General features: G+C 40.5%; 1 protein-coding gene across 1 annotated transcript in view; it reads left to right on the top strand.

The window, feature by feature from the left end:
• Nucleotides 1–473: 473 nt before the first annotated feature.
• LOC141793147 (zinc finger E-box-binding homeobox 2) overlaps nt 474–20978 on the top strand; it is a 30224-nt gene continuing 9719 nt past the window's right edge. Inside the window, exon 1 of the mRNA XM_074673610.1 lies at nt 474–652. Coding sequence (XP_074529711.1) covers nt 592–652 — 61 coding nt within the window. The 5' untranslated portion in view covers nt 474–591. The remainder of the gene's footprint in view (nt 653–20978) is intronic.

Here is a 20978-nt window from a genome sequence, read left to right as displayed (position 1 = left end):
AGGATTAACAGATCCAAAAGTGAGGCTGTTAGCTTTAATAATGATCCAAATAATACCAGTGACTGTCAGAATCAATAAGTGATAGTTAATCAGTTGCATTGTCTGGATAAAACTCAGGATTTGAAGCAGAAGTAATAAGTCAGACACTTTTGGGAGGAAAAAAGCCCCAAACAGCTCAGGAAAGTGACAATGCGTAAAGTGGAGAGAGGTAAACATGCTAATACATTCACACATTTGGACGAGGATGAGCGGAGTAGCGTATTTAGTGGGATGTAATATCCTGTCAAAGTTTCACTGATGTTCAGTTTGTATATATTCGTAAGTCTTTCCGTCGTTTATTCTCTTCTAGATGAAGAAGGTGATCGTCCACAGTGCCAGCACTGACCTCAGGGCCATCCTCTGCCGCTGACATCACTACTCCTCGTGCACGGCTCGTCGCCTCTGCTTTGGACTCCAATCAAGGTCTGAGTCTCCCGCTGTGACCGAAGGCGATGCTTCATCCCCATTCATTCTCAGGCAGCCACTCAGGACAAACGCACTCTCTCAGCGCTCCCTGGACAACTTTTTTTTCCTGAGACGACCTAAAGCGTGATGATGACAGAAGAAAGTAGGGGCAAACGGAGGAAACAAGCGAACCCGAGGAGAAACCGAGGTAAGAAATGTGCAGATTTTACAAAGTTTGAAGAAGTCAGGGCAGATGTTGCTGCAGCGGACTGAAGCTCTCATACGAGCCGCGTCTGGTGAAGACACTTGAAGCTCTGTTTCCGCAGCACTTATCTTACACTTGTAGTCATTGCGATTGTATTTTGGGATTTTTACGCAGAGAAAATATCAGGAATAAACTGTTTGCGTATTATTCTGTTTGAAACATAACCTGTGCAAACTCGTGGAAGGTGCGAGGTCAGCCCACCAAAACTTTGAGCAGCATGCGGTTTGTAAAATTTGTGAATTCTTCTGTATTTAGAGTATATTTTATGACAGTCATTTTCGCAAATAAATGACCAGATTCTAAGCATTGAGACCGGGTCAGAAAAAGACGCACATGTTGTCACTTACGGTTTCTCAACAGATGTGCGTTTTCAAGTCAGCTCTTCTCTTACTGTACTTTACCGCGTCAGTCTCTAACATCTCTGGACTGCAGCCTACCTCTGCTGCTGCTTCTGCTGAGAGCGTGATGTTCATTGAAACTGAAATGTATAGGATATTGTCTCCTAGGTATATGCAATAACACGGTCAGCAAGTTTGGTTCATTTCTTTCCTCTAAAAATATGTCATTATAAAGTCAAGTAGAACTGACGTAAATGAAGAAAAACGTTTGGGTTTTTCTAAATGTCCGGCTTCCCTACCCCACAACTCATCATGTCTTATTTTATTTAAAACTAAGAAATATTTATCTTATTGAAAAAAATCTTGATCAATATGAAAATGTTAAATCTTGTATGTATAAACTGACAACTCATTTTATCTCCACTTTGTGCACTGAATATTCATTTTAAATAAATGCATTGATTGAAGAAACAAACATTGTGCATATTGCAGTAAATCTGCTGCACATTTTCTCTGATGACTCTACGATAACTCATCCACCTATCTAATTTTCAAATCAAGCATTAAGATTTTAAATGCATGTACTACATGCATTTACACGCATGAGAGTGTGCATAACCGCTTATCAAGATTTGTTGAAGTTCTCAGCTGACCATAAAGTTAAGGATGATGTTCGATGTCACTCACGAAAGCAGTGCAGGGCAGAACTTTCGTGAGTGCTGAATTAAGAATACACACATGCATGCCTGCACAGTTAATATTTATAATTACTGCCTGATGATATGAAAAGACAACTTACTTTTTTTAGAAAAATAAAAATAAAAGGCTACTTTACTCCCAGTCATAAACTAGGTAAAGAACTGAATACTGAAGAATACTTCCCTCACCCTAAGTAATTTTTAATGACACCCTGAAACTGGCACAAACCCTTGTGTTAGTACTAATGGGCTCGATAAATGAGAAATGAAAGCCAGTTGCTTGGGCTCTCAATCCCCATTTGATGCAAACTTGTTTGGTGAGGGAAAGGATTTAGAAACAAACAAACCAAACCATTACTCCCGATACAAACATTGTTGTAAACTCTGAGAATACACAGATGTTCACTGAGTTTTCTTGCCTTCAAAAAACTAAAAATAACAGACACACAAACATTGCCGTCTTTTTTCCTCCCTCTTCATTGTGTCTTCAAAGTCACTGCAAAATGTTCACCCAAAATTCTTGTTTGTCTGTGCTGTGCCACACAGCTGCTCTAAACCTATTTGCAGTGAGGAGCCTGTTTACTTATATAGTTTATTACTTTGCTGTGAGTGTTTCCTCATTTCATTCAGAGGGGTGTGAAGCTCAGCAGAGTGTCACCAGGGTGAGACCCCCCTCTGGCTGCTCTGTGATAACGGGTGCTTGTGTGTTTCTGCGAACACACGTGCGCACTCTCACCTTTGACTTTCTCATGGCAGTTTGTCGACCGGCTGTGCTCTGTTTGACAAATCGGCATCATCACAGTGCGGTGAGAGCTAACAGTAAAAAGACACACTTACTGACGAGGTCCTGTCACCTATCAGTCCGGTTCCTTCTCTCCCTGCAGTGACCTCAGAGAAGAGATCATCACCTCCAGTCAAATTAAAACCTGTTTTATCAGAGAGGGTGTTTTATGAGACAAAAAAATGTGCGGCAAAGAACAAGAAAACTTTAATTGTATCTACAACATGACACTAAATGTGCACAATCAGGCAATCACTCAGGCTCCTTTTTACGCACTGCACAAAGAATTTTTGTGAATCAGCATGCATGCTTGTGTTAATAGATGCTTATACATAGCATATGTCTGTATCACACTTGCGTGAGTGCTGAGCGAGTAGTTGATGCGCGTACATCCTCATGTCCGTGCAGAAACGTGTGTCTTAAACCTCTGTGTAGGACCTGGAATGTGCTGTGCTGTTGTGTGAGAAGTGAGTTAAAGGTCCTTGATAAAACCAAATGAATCTGGCAGGCCCACCTCATAAGACAGCGATTTAGGGATTGTTTCCAAACCCAGAAGAAAGAGAAAAACATAGGCTGACTTTTCTTCCCTCTCCAAGGCGCCTATTGATTATGTCTCTGTCTACCCCAATAAAACTGTCAATGTTAACCAATCAAAAGCAAAGTGATGGAATTATTACTCTTGATTGAAAACAGCCCTGAGACAAAGAAAGAGTAGTAATTAGCTGTAAAGAGTGTGAATAAATGAGCTAAGTGCTTATTACCAAAGGTTAAGCATCAGTCATTCAAGCTAAAGCAACAATTTCTGACTGTTATCTACGTTTTTCCCTTTTAGAAGTTCATTATAACATTTACTCTGTATTTCTAATGAACACAACATGTTATGATGAGCCCACTGAATAACATTTTGTGCAAAAGCCAAGTAATTTGATGATGTTTGAAGAACAATGACGTATATAAAAAAATAAATAAGTGAAAGCTGAGTCTGTTTTTTAAGCAGGAAGCTGACATGTAACATCCATGTTTCAAGTTTGAGCTTCCTTGTTGGCGCAGTGCTGTTTTCTTCTTAGGCAGAGGCAACTTTTAAAAGAGCTGTCATTTATTTAAAGTCCCCTGGCTGTGTTACGTTCGGGCTTTCCCCTGCCCTCAGACTCAGCAGGCATCTTCGCCAGAATGACATCCGCACAACCCATCAGACCCACTCAGAACCCGCTCTGAAAGCAGACACAGAGCTGTGTTTCTCGAGCCCTCTCAGAAACATACATCCCCGTTGCCTTATGTGTTATGTTTTGTTAGTGTGTGACAAAGAAGCTAACTCTGTTGTTGGGCTGATGTGCTTTTTTTTTTTTTTTAACAGAGAGCTTTCTCTCTCTGTTTCCCTCACTCCCTTGCTCTCGTTTTTCTTCTTTTTTCAAGTGCCAATTTATTTAAACTCCTTTCCCCTTTTCTTCTTTCTCCTTCATTGATTTCCAAACCCCAGTCTTTGTATGCAGCTGGGGCCCAGCTGTGTGTCTGTGACCATGTATGTGTGTGCATACATGTGTGTGTCAGTGTGTTTGTGTGGGTTTTTTTGGCACAGTGCTGCCACACTGAGCATAGCGCACTGTACACAAAGGACTTGAGCAGCAGAAATAGAGACGGGGGGAGAAGAGAAAGAATAGGGGGGAAACATTCAAACGTTAAAGACTGATGTGCTTGTACTGTACAGAGCATAGGGGCCGGGCCTTTTTGGACCGGGTCTGCTTTAACGGCAGATGAATCGGCGCTCAGGGATGAGGGGTGGGGAGGGCGAGACAGCAATGAAGAGCTCAGGCACCACAGTTTATTACCAGGACTCTTCAAGGGGCTCAGCTCAGGCGTCAGAACCAGCGGGTGGGAGGGACAGGGGAGGAAGAAAAAAGAGGAGGATGACAGAGGTGGGGAACTGATGGGGTTGACAGAGTTGGAGTCAGAGAAAAGAGTTCTTCAGCGTGAGAAGACAAGAGATTTGGGGGGTGAGGGGAAGACACAGAAGAGACAAGATGGGCGACATGATGTGGGAAACTTTAAGCGTTTCCTCATTTGTTCCCACAGCTCAGAGTGTCACAGATTTCTCCCATCCTAGCGCTCTGGTTTCACATACAGCAGTAAAGGGGAATCCCTTGATTGAGTCCCTCTGGTATTTTTCACATGTTTATTTGATTATTGCTCATTATGATGTTTCAGATGTAGCCAAAGCAGTCCCATGTCTAACTGTACATTCCTGCCGCGTGGCCGCCACGCTGTTGATCCACTCCAGGAGGGATTATTTGGAAAGTTCTGTGGTGCCATAGCAAGAATAATACAAGCCGAGGGGGTTTTCCGCCATGTTGGCTCTCGCACGATTGTGTTAGAGTCTCCTTTGTGGGGATGTTACATCAAACCCATTTCTCTTGCATATTGCGACACAGAAATCTTTAAATAAAGGCGGCATGCTCACAGACCTTAAACTTTGATTGAATGGCAGGCTTTTTGATTAAGTACATGATACTCAGGACTCGTGCTGTAATCAGAAAGTCATGTACAGAGTTCCTTCTCCTCTAAACTGTAAGATCACAGTAATAGAAACAGAGCCCATGAGGTGTGTGTGTATGTGTGAGAGTGTATGCACTTTTCTCACTTGTAACACCAACTGTATTTCTTGTGGCTTCTCACTAATGCTCAGGCATTTCTATTTTCACATCAAAGGCGTTTCATCTGATAGAGAAAGCGTACTTGCTCTTGCAAACTGATCCCTTTTTACTCTTGACCAGCACCATTTGGAGTATCATTATGGCATTCTTTGTCATTGCTCCTCCTCATTAAGCCTATTTGTAGATCTTCCTTTGGTGCAGACGGCCGGGACATTCTGGGTTTGATAAGCTGCACATGTGAAAGAGGAGGGAGAGGGGTTAAAGCCATCCAGATAGGCAGGCTCTCTGCACACAATTTATAGATATGTGCTGTTTTATCACACCTCAAATTAAATTTAGAAACCATGCTTCAGCTGTCATGTATTACAAGGCACAGATGGGTGGCAGAGAAAGAGAAAGAGGGAGAGAAGAAGGAAAAAGAGGAGACAGAACAGCCACACAGGCATACTCAGCTGGAGGACAGCGAGCCAGGATCTGCCAGGACTAGATATAGAAAGCAGCAGGTTAGAAGAGGAACAGTTTGATATGGCGTGTGTGTCAGCCACAGGCATGAGTGGAGGGGTATCACAGTTGTGCCTCGATCACCTCAGAGGCCAGAAAAACTCACACCTGCAGGTTTGAAGAGGAAGCAGTTTTATCAGTATGCACTCTTTGTTTGGTTTTGAGTGCAGTCACATCCCTTTTTTGCCTTCTTTATATTCTTGGTGTTGCTTTCTGAGGTCAGTCTTTGTTGTTGCGTGTTAAAGGAAAGCTATCAGTTTGTTTGCATCCATCCTTCAATAAAATTCAAAGCAGCTCTTAAAGAGTTAAAGCTACGAGATACAGTATATCAACTTTTTTGACCAGTGCATGACACGAGACTGATGAAAAAAATGCTCTGTATAAACTAATTGAAGGTAATACTCTAAGACTGGATGAGTGTGATGAATGAACTGGTTGTGAACTAAATAAAAGGGTCACAATACATCTACAACCGAAGATATTTATCAGTGATGTTTTATTGAAAAAGTGATTCACTGTTTGGCCTCTCAAAGACCCGTTAGTCCAGAACTAAATCTGTAAGTTGTCAAAGCAGTGAAACTGCTTGAGGCTGGGTGAAAGAAGAAATCAAATTCTAGTATTTTTAAGCTTTACTGGATTTAGGTAAACATTTTCTTTTATAAAAGACATTTGCCATTTCAGATAAATCATTTTGTGAGGAATAGAGTGTATGTAGCTGAAAGTCCCATTCTGTTCACCTTCCAGTTTGAGATGGCGTCCTGCAGGGCGTCAGTGTTTACATGAAAAGTTCTGTCATACTCATATCTGGCACAGGTCTCCCTGGACTGCGTGTCACTGGTTGATCACTTTTGGCAACTCACCTCACCTTTATTTATGTACCATTAATTAAGCATTAATATTAAAGCTCTTTTACCTGTTTCTAAATTTCTGCATGGCTTTGTGCATCCTTACATTGCAGATCTTCTCTCATTTTATGGTCCAACTTGATTTCATTTAAACGTTCCTCATGTGAACCACGCAGGCAGCGGCCAGAGAGCTTTCTGTTTTTATGCCCCAAGACTGTGACACTCTAGCTTTAAGCATCAAATCGACAAGCTCTCTTGTTTTATTAAGAAAACTAAATATTTACCTTTTTAATTTGGCCAAACTCCTGAGTCTTTCTTCTGGCCATTGACTGCGTCATTATAACCATTTTCTGAATATTCATCTATTCAATTCCAGTATTTCTTCATATTTTTTAATCTTTGTCATCATCTGCCCTTACTTGTTGTATTAATTTTACTGTATGTTTTTCAAAAAGTAATTTTATGACTGACATCTTTCTTTCTTGTTTGAGACTTTAAATATTTTACAAATTTCGGTCAGTTTCTCTCTCTGTTCTTTTATGAAGCATAAGTTTGGTTTGAGTTTGAGTTTAAGTTTACAAAAGGACTCAAACAGGAGAAAATGTCAATAAAAAATACTTTGAAATTAAAAAAATCACAACAGTCAAATTTAGGGCTGAACGGTTTTGGAAAATAATCTAATTGCGATTTTTTTAGACCACTAATGTGATTGCGATTGGTGGGGACGTTTATCTTCTGCATTGTTCACTTAACACAAGTTTTAAGTCATTTTATAGTATGACTAACCAACAAAAGATACTGTAAGCATTTAAACAAGTGTTTTTTGCATTTCTTAATTGAAAAAGAAAAAGGAACACTGTGAAATTTTACTGACCTCCAGTTGTCAGGAAGAGTAACAAACCATACAGAAAAAAAGTGACCAAGGGCTCTACGATCTACTGGATGGATCTTTGTAGCCTTCAGGGTTTGTTTTTTTTTGCCAGGAAAAAACAGCATTTTGACTTTTGCGGGTTTTAAGGGAGAACAAGTACAAGTTACTATATGTCCTCTTGGTCTGTGAACATGATTTTTTTTTTTCATTTCAGCCTTTGCGATTTGAAAATTGCATTCTATTACATTGCGATGTCGGTTTAAAATCGATTAATTGTTCCCTAGTTAAATTGACAAATATGTCAGGGTAGCCATCGCTTGTGTGGGAAACAACAAACAAGTAAAAGATCTTTGAAGTCACCCAAAGAAACTAGTTTTAAGAAATTAGGAGTAAAACTCTGGCAGCAGAATTCTGAACAAGCTGTAATATTTTAAGACTTTTAAGATAAACCACTTAAAATATAACCAGTACATGTTGTGATAAAATCATGATGTAAAATTTTGGAAGCTTTTTGTGTTAAGAAATAAGGCCTGACCTGAGCAAGGTTTGTCGGCTGATTAAAAGATGCACTTATAATCTTCTTAAAGTGTAGAGTAAAACTGCAGTCAGAATCTTGATCCCTGCCTGCTGTATGTAGTGTGTAGTGTTTGGACACAGTTAACACACTTTCTGTTTGACACTTCACGTGTGACACTTGGTGGCGCTGTCAGAGATAGTGAAAGAGATTTGTCGTGCATTAGGATTTTAAGAGTCAATTCAGTGTTGAGTGATGGGTTTCTTCTGGGACTGTTTGTTTGTTTCTGTGGTCTAATGTTGGATTCAGTTATCAAGTTGCTGTCATTTAAAGCACGTTTCAGTGTCAACCCATGAGCTGAAGGTGTTGCACCTGGCAGAGATGCTCGTCCAAGGGCTGCAGCCATGTGCCTTGTCTCTTTGAGGGGCACCCTTTGCTGAGACGTGTACATGGAGGTTGTAAAGTTTTCACAGGTCATTACTTATCTAACACATACAAAGTTGCCAATTTCTCTGTCTACCAGCAACTTCATTGCTATCTAAGCCAGTGTTTTCTGCTCCTGGACTGACTGAGACCTGGTTGCACTCTCGACTGACACCCAACCATGTCGACAGGTTTTTTTTTTTCTCAGTGCGATCACGTAGAAAGAAAACTGGACGCTGGGCCTGAAATATTTATCTGTTCTTTTATCTTGATGCAGCAACTTCACATTTAGTAGTTTGTGCACAATGATTTTAAAATGAAAAGATAATAGGTGACACAGTTTACTGAAAAATATTGTGAAAATTAATATTTTGCTGTTTCATTTCCTGCCAAAGAGCTGGGAACATCCCAAAGTTTAGTGTCGATTTGGCTCTGAGATTAAGGCTTGTGCTCTGTTTACTGAGGCTGGTCGTCCTCATGGCAGAAACCGTGGGTTAGATTCTGACCTTTGCCCTTTGCTGCGTGTCATCTCCTGCTCTCTGCCCCCAACATTTCCTGTCTCTCTTCAACTTTCTTACCAAATAAAGGCAAAATGGTTACAGAATGACTTGAGGAAAAAAAAAGAAAATGTGGGTAAAACTTGATTTTACAGAATCAAAAACACTGCAGATCAAAATGTTGTACTAATAACAGGTGTGGAGAGAAAAAAAGACTCAAGACTTGGCAACCCGCAACAAGAAAGGCATGATGGGAGACTCCCACTTTTCCTCTCTGTCTGCCTGTACCTGTGATCACCTGGCACAACCTTCATCTGACCTGCACATCCCTCTCTCCCTTCCTCACACACTCACTGAACAGATACTCATCAAACAGTTACCTGGGTGGGAGTAAACACATTCCAGTGTGCAGTGAACACACTTCTCTGATTTTCAGACCCACCTGTAACAGCTTTAGGTTTCCAGTTTAACACACACACATCTCTCCCCCTTAGTATCAAGAAACACATTGGTCAACGGCCGTCTCTGCACTACAAAAAACTGAAATCTTATCAAGTGTTTTGTCTTTTTTTAAGTAAAAATTGTCTTATTATACTCAATATGAGCCACTTTCAACTTATCAATCCAGAAAAATGTCTTGTTTCAAGTTATCAGAGTACAAAAAATAGGTTTGAATCGCTTGTAACCAGTAAAAAAATCTGCCAATGGAGCAAGAAAAATTGCTTGAAAATTTCCTTGAGACTAGAACAATGTCTTAGTACAAATAACTTTTCTCTTGTTCCATTGGCAAATTTGTTTACTGGTTATGAGCAATTCAGACCTCATTTTTGTCCTTAAATAACTTTAAACAAGACATTTTTCTGGATTGGTCATGTGAATTCGGCTCATATTGAGTCTAAAAAGGAATTTTCTACTGAAAATAAGACAAAAACACTTGATAAGATTTCAGTTTTTGCAGTGTGTGCTTCAGGCGGAGGCAAAATGTTGTTTTCTTGCAGTTTGCAGTGTTTGATCATGTGGTTGAATCTTTGTTAGCTCAGGTATGATAAAGAACAGGATCCATGCACCGGAAGGTTTTGCTGCTTGAAAGGAAGCAATGCAAAAGAGCTATCAGTGTTGGTGTCACTTATCACTCTGTGACAATCTCGTAAATAGTCTTATCTCATCTTGTTTGAAAATATCACACGGTACATGACAGGTTATCACAATTTTGCTGGTTTTGCAAAGTTACAAAACCAATAGTCACAAAGGTCAGCTACGTTCGTGAGAAAATATTTATGCACAAGTCGATCAGGAAGAATCCAATGAAGGACAGAATCACTTTCTCTTTCTTGCTCCGTGTTCATCTTTGGTACCTCAGGGAAAGAGTTTAGTTATGATTATATGGTGCATGTGTCCAGCATTACAAGAGGGGTGGAAGGGGAAGTAAGTCATAAGGCAGCCTGGCAGCGTATCAGAGAGAGGTAACGTCATCGAAATGATACAAGTAAGAGGAAGGTGTGAATGTGTCCAGGCCTGATATTGGGACAGGGCTCGGAGTTTCAAACACAGATTCAGAGAATTGGCTTTATAGCCTGTTTTTTTTTTTCTCTTCCTCTGACTTGCAGCTATTTCTGGCGATCATGTGTTGCTTTTTTTCTTTTTAAGTGTCTTTTTTTTCTTCTCCTGTGTATCTCACCTCCTCATGCTCCTATCCCTTTCTCTTTCCCATTTTTCTCCTTTTCTCCTCCATCCTCTGCTCCTCCTCAGCCTAGGTTCCCCAAATCCTGTACACCATCACACACCCCCTCCTCCTCCTTCTCCTCCTCCGTGAGCACCTCCCCTGTCCCACTGACACCACACGCTGCTCCCATCCCCCGAAAACCACTTCAAACAACCAGCGCCATCAAAGCCCACAGTCAGTCAGCCAGGCAGCCAGCCTTCTGCTTCGACTTAAAATTACTGTCGTCCCAGTCGCAAGGCTGCTTTCCTCCTCTGATACACATCAAAGATCCTCTTAAACTCCCAAAGTTTGCTTTTTAAACCTTTCTTCTTGTTGAGTCTTTTTTATATACATTATTTGGCTGGTTGAGGTTTTACTCTCCCTTTTCTCTCCCTCTTTCTTTTTGCCATCTTTTTCTTCTCAGACGGGGCCAGGTCAGTAATGACATGCACACACTTTCTCGTGCGGTTCTGCTGCCTTTGCATTTTTCCTCCATGACTTTAATTAGTTTCTTTTTTCAAGGCGTTCACATCCACAGCACACACTTTCTCTCACAAACACAGTCAAGTAGATCAACTTATTGAACATACAGATGTGTGCAAATTATTATATGTTGTGACTCATGTGTCTTCATATTCAGGACTGCAAAACCACAAAGAGATTTATTTGTGTTTGTGCTTTCTTGTTCCTCTGTGAATTCTTTATGCGGTGCATAGAGAACAGAAAAAGTGACGAAAAGGAGCAGATAGATACAAAAAAGTTGTGTGTGTAAGACGTGTGAGAAACAATTGAGAGAAAGACAAAGAAAATAAAAGCGCAGTGACACATTAGAAAGGCATCTTTTCTATGTTTCAAAGCCTCAGAGGTCACATGTGGTCACTGGCAATGTTTTGTGTATCATCATCTCCTGGCTGAGGGATGTAATGTTGATTTAGGCCAGAGGATGGCGCCCAGGGTGTATGTTTTCCAGACAGGAACTGACAGCCAGGGTTCGTCTACGGCTTGTGTCATTCATTCATCAGGACATTTAGAAACGTGTATTTGGATCCAGGTTGCTGTTAAACAGCCTTACTTTGCTGAATCAGGAGCTTGCTTGTGTTTTGCACCTGGCTGGTTGAAGGATTAAACTGGGCTCAGTATTGGCTCTATGAGCTGTGGTTTTGGATTCACAGGAAGTGCATACCTCCTCATTCTGATGTTTTGTATCAAAGTGCAGGTTTCCTAGAACTCTTTTATCTTCTGATTTAAAATAACCTTGAAGTTGTTTTAAGCTTTATTGTCCTTTAAAGAACACCACATCCCACAAAACACCTCCGACAGATCCTATATACAGATGTTTGAAGCAGACAGAGTCAGAGGAATACAAGCCATGTTTGTTACAGCCTCAAACAAATCCCCCATCTTAAGTAAGTAAAAGTCTCAGCCTGAGTTGAACTAACCAAATCCCACATTGTATGGCTGTTAAGCTCAAAGAGAAGTTTTATTTAGCGCGCAGCCCTATTAAAAAACTTCAGAACCTTTTGTGCTCCGTCAGAGAATGTTTTAATATTCAAAAGGAGCCACTATTGTGTGGTTTCTTGCGCCAACGTACAAAATAAAGAGCCACATCAGAAGGCTGGAACAGTCCCTGAGCATTTTCATGTGTAAAGAAAAAAGAGGGAAAACAAATTTGGAGGGGGGAGACAGGGGTATTTATAGAGTGGTGTGAGAGTCTTTGCAATGACAGGAGTCTAATGAAGTGGAGTTTTGGTTTTGATTCACAGTGCGGTGAGCGCGTGGGTCCCTCTGTGACCGTTACTGCATTCCAGCACCGATCCCTCGCTACACGGAAACCATCGCGGGCCACAGGAGGAGGCACAGGGCCAAGTCCAAATAACGTGTTCCTCAAACCGAGCTAACCTTTTTCAGCAACATCGGCCCTGCTTCCAGTGCAGCAGATACCGACGTTCACACAGACGCAGAGCTCCAACACAGTGACACAAGGCTTTTTATTCACACTCACTAAGCCCTCACACAGAGTGCAGATACAATAGTGATGACAATGTCACTGCTGGTGAGTCATTGAGATGGTAAATGAGTCAGATAACACAATGGAGCTTGACATAGTAGGGAAGTCCAGAATGATATCAACAGTGTTTCTTATTTACATTTTATACATCAGCAGAGTTGTTTGTTGTGTGGGAGGCAGTTACAGACATACAGTGAGGACGGAGAATGGAGACGATGAATGAGCAGCGAGCCCGTCATCACGGAGAGAGCAGTTTGTTTGTGACGAATGTTTTAACAGATTTTTAAAGTTCACCCAGAAATTCCCAAAGGGGGACCAGTATCCTGTTGTACTTTGAAGAAGCGTGAGAGGGTTTGACGGAAAAATATGTCTCATGTATGATTCATAAAACATCAGTAATTCTTTTACAGAAACGAATAGAATGTTACCATAATTCTGATATAAAGAAACTTATATATAATATTATCAAAGTGGTTTTTTTTTTAGTTATTTTTTGGGGCTTTTTTGCCTTTAATCGGAGAGGATAGGACAGTGGATAGAGACAGAAACAGGGTGAGAGTGAGAAATGACAGGTGGGAAACAGGCCGCAGGCCAGGCTCGAACCCGCCACCTGCAACCTAGACTGCTAGGCCAGCTGTGCCCCATATCAAAGTGTTTTCAATTGTTAACAATCTCAAAAAGGTTTGTTTTTAAGTTACCCTGTGCAGGTTTGCCAAAAAACTTACAAATTTATGTTTGAAACACAAAAGCAGAGCAGAAATATGAGGGTTAAAAAGAATAGAAAGCAAGTGAAAACAGAGACAAAACACTTTCAGTATCAGGAAGAAGAAGCCCTCTTAACTGCTTTGAATACAATCAGCGGTTTGTGCCAAAGAGAATTAAACAGCTGTTAGAAAGAAAACACTCTCCATGAGCGGCTTTCAGTTTTGTTTACCACACTTATTGTTGTGAAGCATGTTAAACAACTTTTCAGTAATCATATCTTACAAAAAAAATAAGTTTTCAGAGTGAACTTGGCTGTAGATATAACTCAATTTGAGTATTTTATTCAAGAATAAATTTAATAGAACCAAAATATCAACAATGTCCTGAGAATGTAAAGTAGTTGCAAATTTACAAGAAAAAAACTCCTGTGAAGGTGTTACTGAACAGGACATTGTGTCACCTCTACCGGCTTCACACTAAGTTCAAAAAACAGCCACATGTTTCTGCTTTGAAGGTGAGGCTCCGTGTCAAACAAGGTGTTTCTTTTTTATAAATTTCACTGTGGTGGTCTGCAGGACAGGTAAACATGGTGGCAAACATGTTCAGCAGCAGCAGCATACAGGAAACCTCCAGAGGAACAACACAAGCAACCACAAAGGCTCTCTGCACACCTCTTTACTCACACCTTGCCTCATTTCTGCGAACAGGGAAACTGATTGCTGCATTTCAAGCGAAACATAAACTCACAATTCTGTGGAGTCAGGATTTGATGCAGAAACAGTGTTTGTTTTATTCAAGTAGTTTTTAAAAGCAAGTTGTGTTTCTTAACAAAGCAGACGACTCATGGAGGACAGGTGACAGTAAAAAGCAGGACGTGAAAGACAAAACAAGCTCGGTCAGAAGCATTTAGACTGAAAGCTGAAGTGTGGTCTGGGTTTTGGTCATTTTTCTCCTTCTCTGCTTTGTGTTTTCAGAAACAAACCATCCCTTTTTAACTCTCTGTGGTTTGTTTTGGGTTATCTGAGCACCTTCTTTGGCTCAGCCGCTCTCGAAAGAAGGTTGATTACCAAAACTATAACATTACACTAAATGATAAGCTCAATATCTCCAAACACACTATCATCTCCTCTCAGGGCTCTACCTGCCAGAAATGTGCAGCTATTAATCTTGTAGTTCCTGTGGAGGCAGCTGTCAGCTCAGTGAGAGCGAACATCATTATAGGTTACAAAAATATATCATGGATGTCTAGAGTTGACTCACCGCGATCTAAGAATACTTGGCCTGTGTGGGAATCTACAAGAGAGGATAGAAGTGTAACCTATGTTTCTTCACACCGCGTTCACATGCTGCTCAGCGTACCGTGCCTCAAAGTGAGTCACAGCTTTCTCTGATTCACCAACGTGTACATGCTCCCGATCACTCGTCTAGACCCCAAGTTATACGGGACCCCCCTTTTTCGTCCCTCTTCTCCTGCATTTACTAATTCATTCTTTCTGTCCCCGCTCTGAAATGCGTAAACACATGCAGGCCTGGTAGCACAGAAAATGCTGTTTGAGTCTAAAACAAACATTAGGATTATCATGTCATCTTTGGGCTTTGAGTTTTTTCATCCAAATATGAAACACATTGCTGGGATTCCCAAATGTTTGGCAGATTAAATCACCAGAAAAAAGTTATTTGTAATCCAGGGAAGTCGCACATAATCTGCTGCATTTAGAAAGCTTAGCAGAGATGTACAGTAAGCAAAGTTCAAATATGAGTGGGTGGAGTGTAGCTGTATTAGATTTTCACAAAGAAAAAACATTATTCTCTTCATTATTCTGTTTATTTTCTGGTCAGTCCATGTTTTCTCAAGACGCAGCAGGTTGTAGCTTAGTGCTGTGATGTGACGTGAAGACAGAGAATTACAGATCAGTGGTACCGATCGTTCAGTCGCTGAGGCCCTTTTCAAAGTGTCTTTACACAACACCACAGAGTGTCACATGGGTGTTTCTCGGGGTTGCGCTTTGATTCACAGAGGCCCCCCTCTGAAATAGTACTGACAACTCAAATGTGAATAATGAAACTAACACACACAGCACGCAGTCACACTGAAAAAGCAACTCTTAGACAAATCATCTTTGTGAGTAGTATCAGTGAATGTCTCAGAGGCTTTGAAGCTAATAAAAGGCCTGGAAGGGTTCTGTTTCTGTGTCACGGGGGCTTTAATTGAGCAGAATCATTAAAAACAGAATAGTTTCAGTATGGCTGTTGATTTAAAGATCGCTCATTAGTGTGCGAAACTGCTGCTGTGTTTGCTGTGGCTTTTGTCCTGCAGAGTCTTAATCAATATGAGGAAATGCTCTTGCTGTTTATGACTCGATGTGATTGTTTTGTGTGACCCTCGTGCCTCTCTTTGTGCAGATGTTGCCCCTCGGCGGAGCGCTCTGTGGTGGGTTAAATACTCTGACAGGGTGGTGTCTTCTAATGAGCGGGGCATCTGAAGGCACAGAGCCGTGACTTTGCTGCTGTGGAACCGCCGACTTTCCAAACTCTGACTGCACATGAGATATTCATGAAGGGCTGCACACACACACTTATCATCATGTGTTTCTTATCGATGTGTGATCATTCTGCTGTCCTCTGCAGCAGCAAGCCGGTCGTGCTCCCTGTTCAAGCCCACAACAAACGCTACATCTGTTTGTTTTTCCTGATTTTCACTTGTAGTGTGTGTCTGTGTATGAGTTGACGTGTGTGTGTGTTGAGGGAATTTCCCTGCCTTTCACACTTTGAAAATTTGTGTCAGAATCAGTTTGACACCGCTGCTCTCTGCCTCTCTTTTCCTCTTTCATTCCTCACTGTTTTTTTTCAGCATCACTTCTTTTTGCGTTCCTTTCGCTCTGTGCTGTACTCTTCATGCACTGAAGCTTCTGCATCTCTGTGTAGCCCTCTTTCCGTAAACACCGCAGCACAAGAAACCAAGCATTAAGCGAGAATGCGCATTCACAAACTGCATCACACATCACATTTTCTCCCTCCGAGCTCATTTGACCTTTACAGTCCCTATCACGTCGTCACAGTTTCGTTCTCATTTATTTGCAGCCATTTGCAGATGTCTGTGCGGGACGCTGCCAGCCAGCTTTGAAATGACTGTAACCAATCAAACAAGATCTGACAAAGTGACTTAGAGCTCTGTAGCAGTGTGTGTGGTAAGTTAACCATGATCAGACAAGATTGTTTTCACCAACATCCTCTGTGGCCCTGAAAATGCATTAATAGTGCAGCAAATCATCACAGTATCACTTTTCCTTTGGGGTAACACACAGCTGAGAGCTTTTAATTTTTTACTTTCATTCCAGTATCATTAATGATATAAGCCTCAAACATAAATAAAAGTCACATTTCAAATTGAGAATTTCCTTTGGAAATGTTAATCTTACTTCTTCTTTTGATGAAATTGATTATTTTTATTTATTGTTTTGACTTATTTGTGACTATGTTTTCGTAATGACAGGCAGAAAAAAACAAAAGTTACATGTGGTCTCCACCCCTTGGTGTTTTTTTTCCTTTTTTTAAGGCAGGTGACAACAAAGCAGACCAGAGCAGGCTAAAAGGTGCCAAAGTGAGAAAGCACCGTCACCCAGAAAGGCAGAGAGAGTGTAGCTGCTGAGTTGAAGGAGATCAGGTGGGAGGTGTTTGTTCCTTGGCCGCGGTCCTCCCCTGACTCATGGTATGAATGTCAAACAGCAGGTATGAATAGAAGAGCTGTGGCGGTGAGAGTTTCTGAGTGACAGGTTTGATTTCTACGACACACTGACAGAGTGGTCACCGCTGTCAAAACGAGAGATGAATATGGATTTACCTCGAATCTGATCTGCTCATATAGGTACCGTAAAATGACAACACATTCATCTTTCTCTGCTTTGCTTCTTGTTTAGCGTGTGGGTGTCCGTGACCCTTATGTGGTTATTTATCGAGTTCAAAATAGCAAGTGCTGCGCTTCTGATATTACCTGTGAAGCTGACACAGTTTTAACAGCATGGGAAAAGATTTTTTTTCTTTAACATGTAACACAAAACTGAAAATGAAGAAAAGATTTAAAATCTCTTTGAACATTTTAAGCAGCTCTGTCACAGGAAGATGATGGATCAGTAAGTTTTTATTCATGCATCAATGTTCAAGTGCTGTGTCTCTTCTTGTTTCTGACAGCTTTACAACCTACATGTTCACATTTTATGAAATACATCAGATGTGAGTTTAATAACAGCCATGTACCACATAAAGACCAGCTTTGTTTTTTTTATTCCTTTATAGTTAAACTGAATGTTGTTTTAAAAAAGTTACATTATATTTAGACAATGTGAATAATTACCTTAAAAAAAGGAAATGCATTACAACTCCCAAACTTAATGTAAACATTTGTGCTGTCCTTTTTTTCTCAGTGTATATTATAATTTATTTAATTGTTTGCATTTAGCTGATAAATCAAAAAATGTACTTTAAATATGTGTTAAATCTAACATTTCTAACAAAAGTGTGAAAGAAACACTCAAAATATGTTACTGTGTCTCTGCTTTACAAAATGTTTTAAATATTGCTGCAAGAAAACATTTATTTATTTTTCATGACATTGTGTTACATTACAGCTTTTCTGTCTATTTGATTGGATGATCCAGAATTGTAAAAACCAACAAAGCAGTAACGGTTACAACGTGTGCTAAATTGTGCCTGGCCTTGTTTGTTTCCATTTAGAACCAAATGAAACAAACAAGGTAATTTCTAGGTAATTATTGCGTGCTTACCATTTAGCCACATAATTACTGAGTCAATACCAGATCACATATGTGCATCGTAAAATAAACTAAGGCTCAGCGTGTTGCTGTACAGTAGATGCCCTCTGGGAAATAAACAGTGGTGAATGAGGAGCTATGTCTTTACTGCTGTGAGCCAGCGCAGGAGACGTGTTGAGATTTTAGTTTATTGTTGTTGTGTTTTTAATGCGGTTTTTAAATTCTTCTATCTGTATCAAACACACATGTGCTTTTATAAGTATTCAGGGTTTCCTTCTGGATTTTTTAAAACTACTGTAGATCATCAACTTTCAGGCTTCAGTTCAGATTTAAGATGGATCACAAGCTTTCCAATACGAGTGATGTCTTCTGTCATATCTCACAAAGTCCCCATGCTGAGAGCAGACTCTGTTTTTGGCAGACAGGCCGTCAGTCTCTCAGATATTCTGTCACTGTCAGACAGGCAGATTAAAATAGTTTGATCCAAACACAGTTGTTGTTGTCAAAGCATCAGATAGAGTCCCCTGAAGACCGAGTGATCGACATTGTCAAGCATGATGCAGCACAGTACAGTTAGCACTTTCTGGGTATGAGTCACATACTTCCCACGCAGACTACGCTTTATGCACAATAGCAGTGGCTGGTTTCTACTTTGCTGTTCTGTGTGATATTTCATATTCTGCTTCTTTCAGCTTCTTTCTACCTTGATGTACAATCTCTTCTCACAGCAGTCCAAAACCTCCTGCGCTGTTCAAAGATTAAACCATCCTGATCCAACACAAGAGGACCAACTTGAAGGCTACATTTGCCATCAAAATAAATAAATCAGCAGGCCAGATAATGAAAGCCATCCCAGCGCGGTGCTGCTTTAATGACAGCGTATATGGGCTCAGTGTCACTCAGTGCCATGGGAGGGAAAATTAGAGCCAATTTCACTCTAATCCGGACCAGATTTGGCTCTTTTATGGGCCCAGTGGTATGTCCTATCATCCCAGGAAACTCCTGCAGGGATGATAAGTCGGCATCAAATACTTCATATAACTTCAGTGTTGCCTGCTTTAGGGGAGCACATGTTATGAGCAGTTTCACCCCCCCTGTAAGAGCGAGTCATTCCTGCCCATGTTAGCACAGCAGCCTTGCATGGACCAGAGGCTTTGGTGACTAGCCTTGGGTGATTCAGAGCTTTGCATGAGCGGACTTTCTTACATGTGTGTAATGAAGCTGGGGCAGGTTACACAGCTTGCTGATGCAAACAGATACACATGTAGGTGTTTAGAAGTTCAGATTAGCTAATACACTCATCAGTGTGAACTTTAGAAGAAGAATTGTTTTTAAGTGTGTTTGTGACTGCGGGTTGCCCCCCTTTGCAGCAGCAGCTTTTGCTGTTTCACTTACAGGGTGAGTGTGCGTGTGTGTGCGTGTTATCTGTTTATTTGTGTCTACAAGATGTGTACTTGCTGAGGTCGATCGCCTGAAATGTCTCCCTCAGAGCAGCCGCCATCTCTGGCATTTGTCACCGTGCGCTGTGGGGTGTAACCGAATGTGTTGAAGCGTTGAAAGAAAAACTCTCATCAATTACAGAGTCGGCCTTCCAGTACGGGTGAATTTGGACAAGCTCAAACAAAGCTGAAAAAATCTTTCAAGACTGACTGAGAGTTGTTTTGACAGTTTAATGAATAAACTTTGTTTGTGTGTTTTGCAAAATTTATTGAGCTGTGAAACCTCATTTTCACTCTGATCTGATAAAAAGAGGCACTACGATCTCCAGGCCAGAGTGGAAAATTTATTTTAAACTAATCAGTAGCATGACCACGTTGTTCTGTGACCTTCGTCAGTAACTGATGAGAAGTCTTACTTTCACAACAACACGAAAAAGAAGAACTGGCCCTCTGCATGCTGGCACAGTCAGTGCTCCCCCCTCGATAATGGTCTGGCTTTCTCTGATGGTGTATTTCAAAGGCATTGGCAAAGACTCTATTTGTGTTCTTAAATGGACGTAACTTGGTTGTGATTAGATATTGCCAATCAGTGAAAGGGAAAACAGAGAGTCCTCAGAAAAAGCCTTGGAAATAAGAGCCTCCAGCTGAAATCCTGGGCATGTGTTTGTGATTGTCATTTATTGTCTTTGCCATGGGAAAGGGCTGTGCATCTTTCCAGGGTACAATTTAAATTACAACATGTTATTTATCTTTTCTTTTTACATACCGCACAGTACCCACAACTATAAACTGTGTGTGTGCTTAAAACCCAGAGCTGTGACGATAAATGTACAATATTTTACACAGTCACAGTAGCTGAGTATTTAGAGCCAAAACATTTTGAATTAAGATAAAAATGGAATTTAAAGGAAGAAATCATCAAACCAACATATACATTATTCAAAGCATAAAAGTAATGACATAATTTAACATACTTTGAGAATTTGGTTGTCCTTTCTTGGTTTATTTTTTAGTTTTGAAATGAAAGCACCACTCCACTTTCTGTACAATCAGAGCAAAACCATCTGTTTAGAAATTACACAAAATTGACCAGAAATGACGATCAAATAACCTGATATTTCTCCTTCCAAATTTTAATATTGTGGAGACAGTTCAGAGAAATATTTAAAGTATATAATGATATAATACCATATAATACGTTTGTTTTAGAGTTCTGGACCTGCTGTGCGTGAAATACGAGTGTGTCATGCTGAGTCTCTTTGTATTGATCATAATCCACACATAAAAACCGCACAAAGCCATATAAAATATCTATTTATAAGAAACACATTGGACAGCTTCACATGAAAAGGGTTACAAAAAAAAACAGAAAAATGAATACAGCAGTTGTTTTTTTAACTTCAAACAACATGTAGGATACAGTTTCCACCAAACGTTTGTGAATTTATGTCTCTGCTTCTCCCTGCTTAGTTTCAGTTCCTGACATATTTATCAGTTACGCAGGATGTTCTCTGGTTTGTTTTCATCATA

The sequence above is a fragment of the Halichoeres trimaculatus genome, unplaced genomic scaffold, assembly GCF_033239565.1.
Source record: "Halichoeres trimaculatus isolate MK-OKI-2021-1 unplaced genomic scaffold, fHalTri1.1 fHalTri1_scaffold_1, whole genome shotgun sequence".
Lineage (NCBI taxonomy): Eukaryota > Metazoa > Chordata > Actinopteri > Labriformes > Labridae > Halichoeres > Halichoeres trimaculatus.
This window is presented reverse-complemented; position numbering and strand designations above follow the sequence as displayed.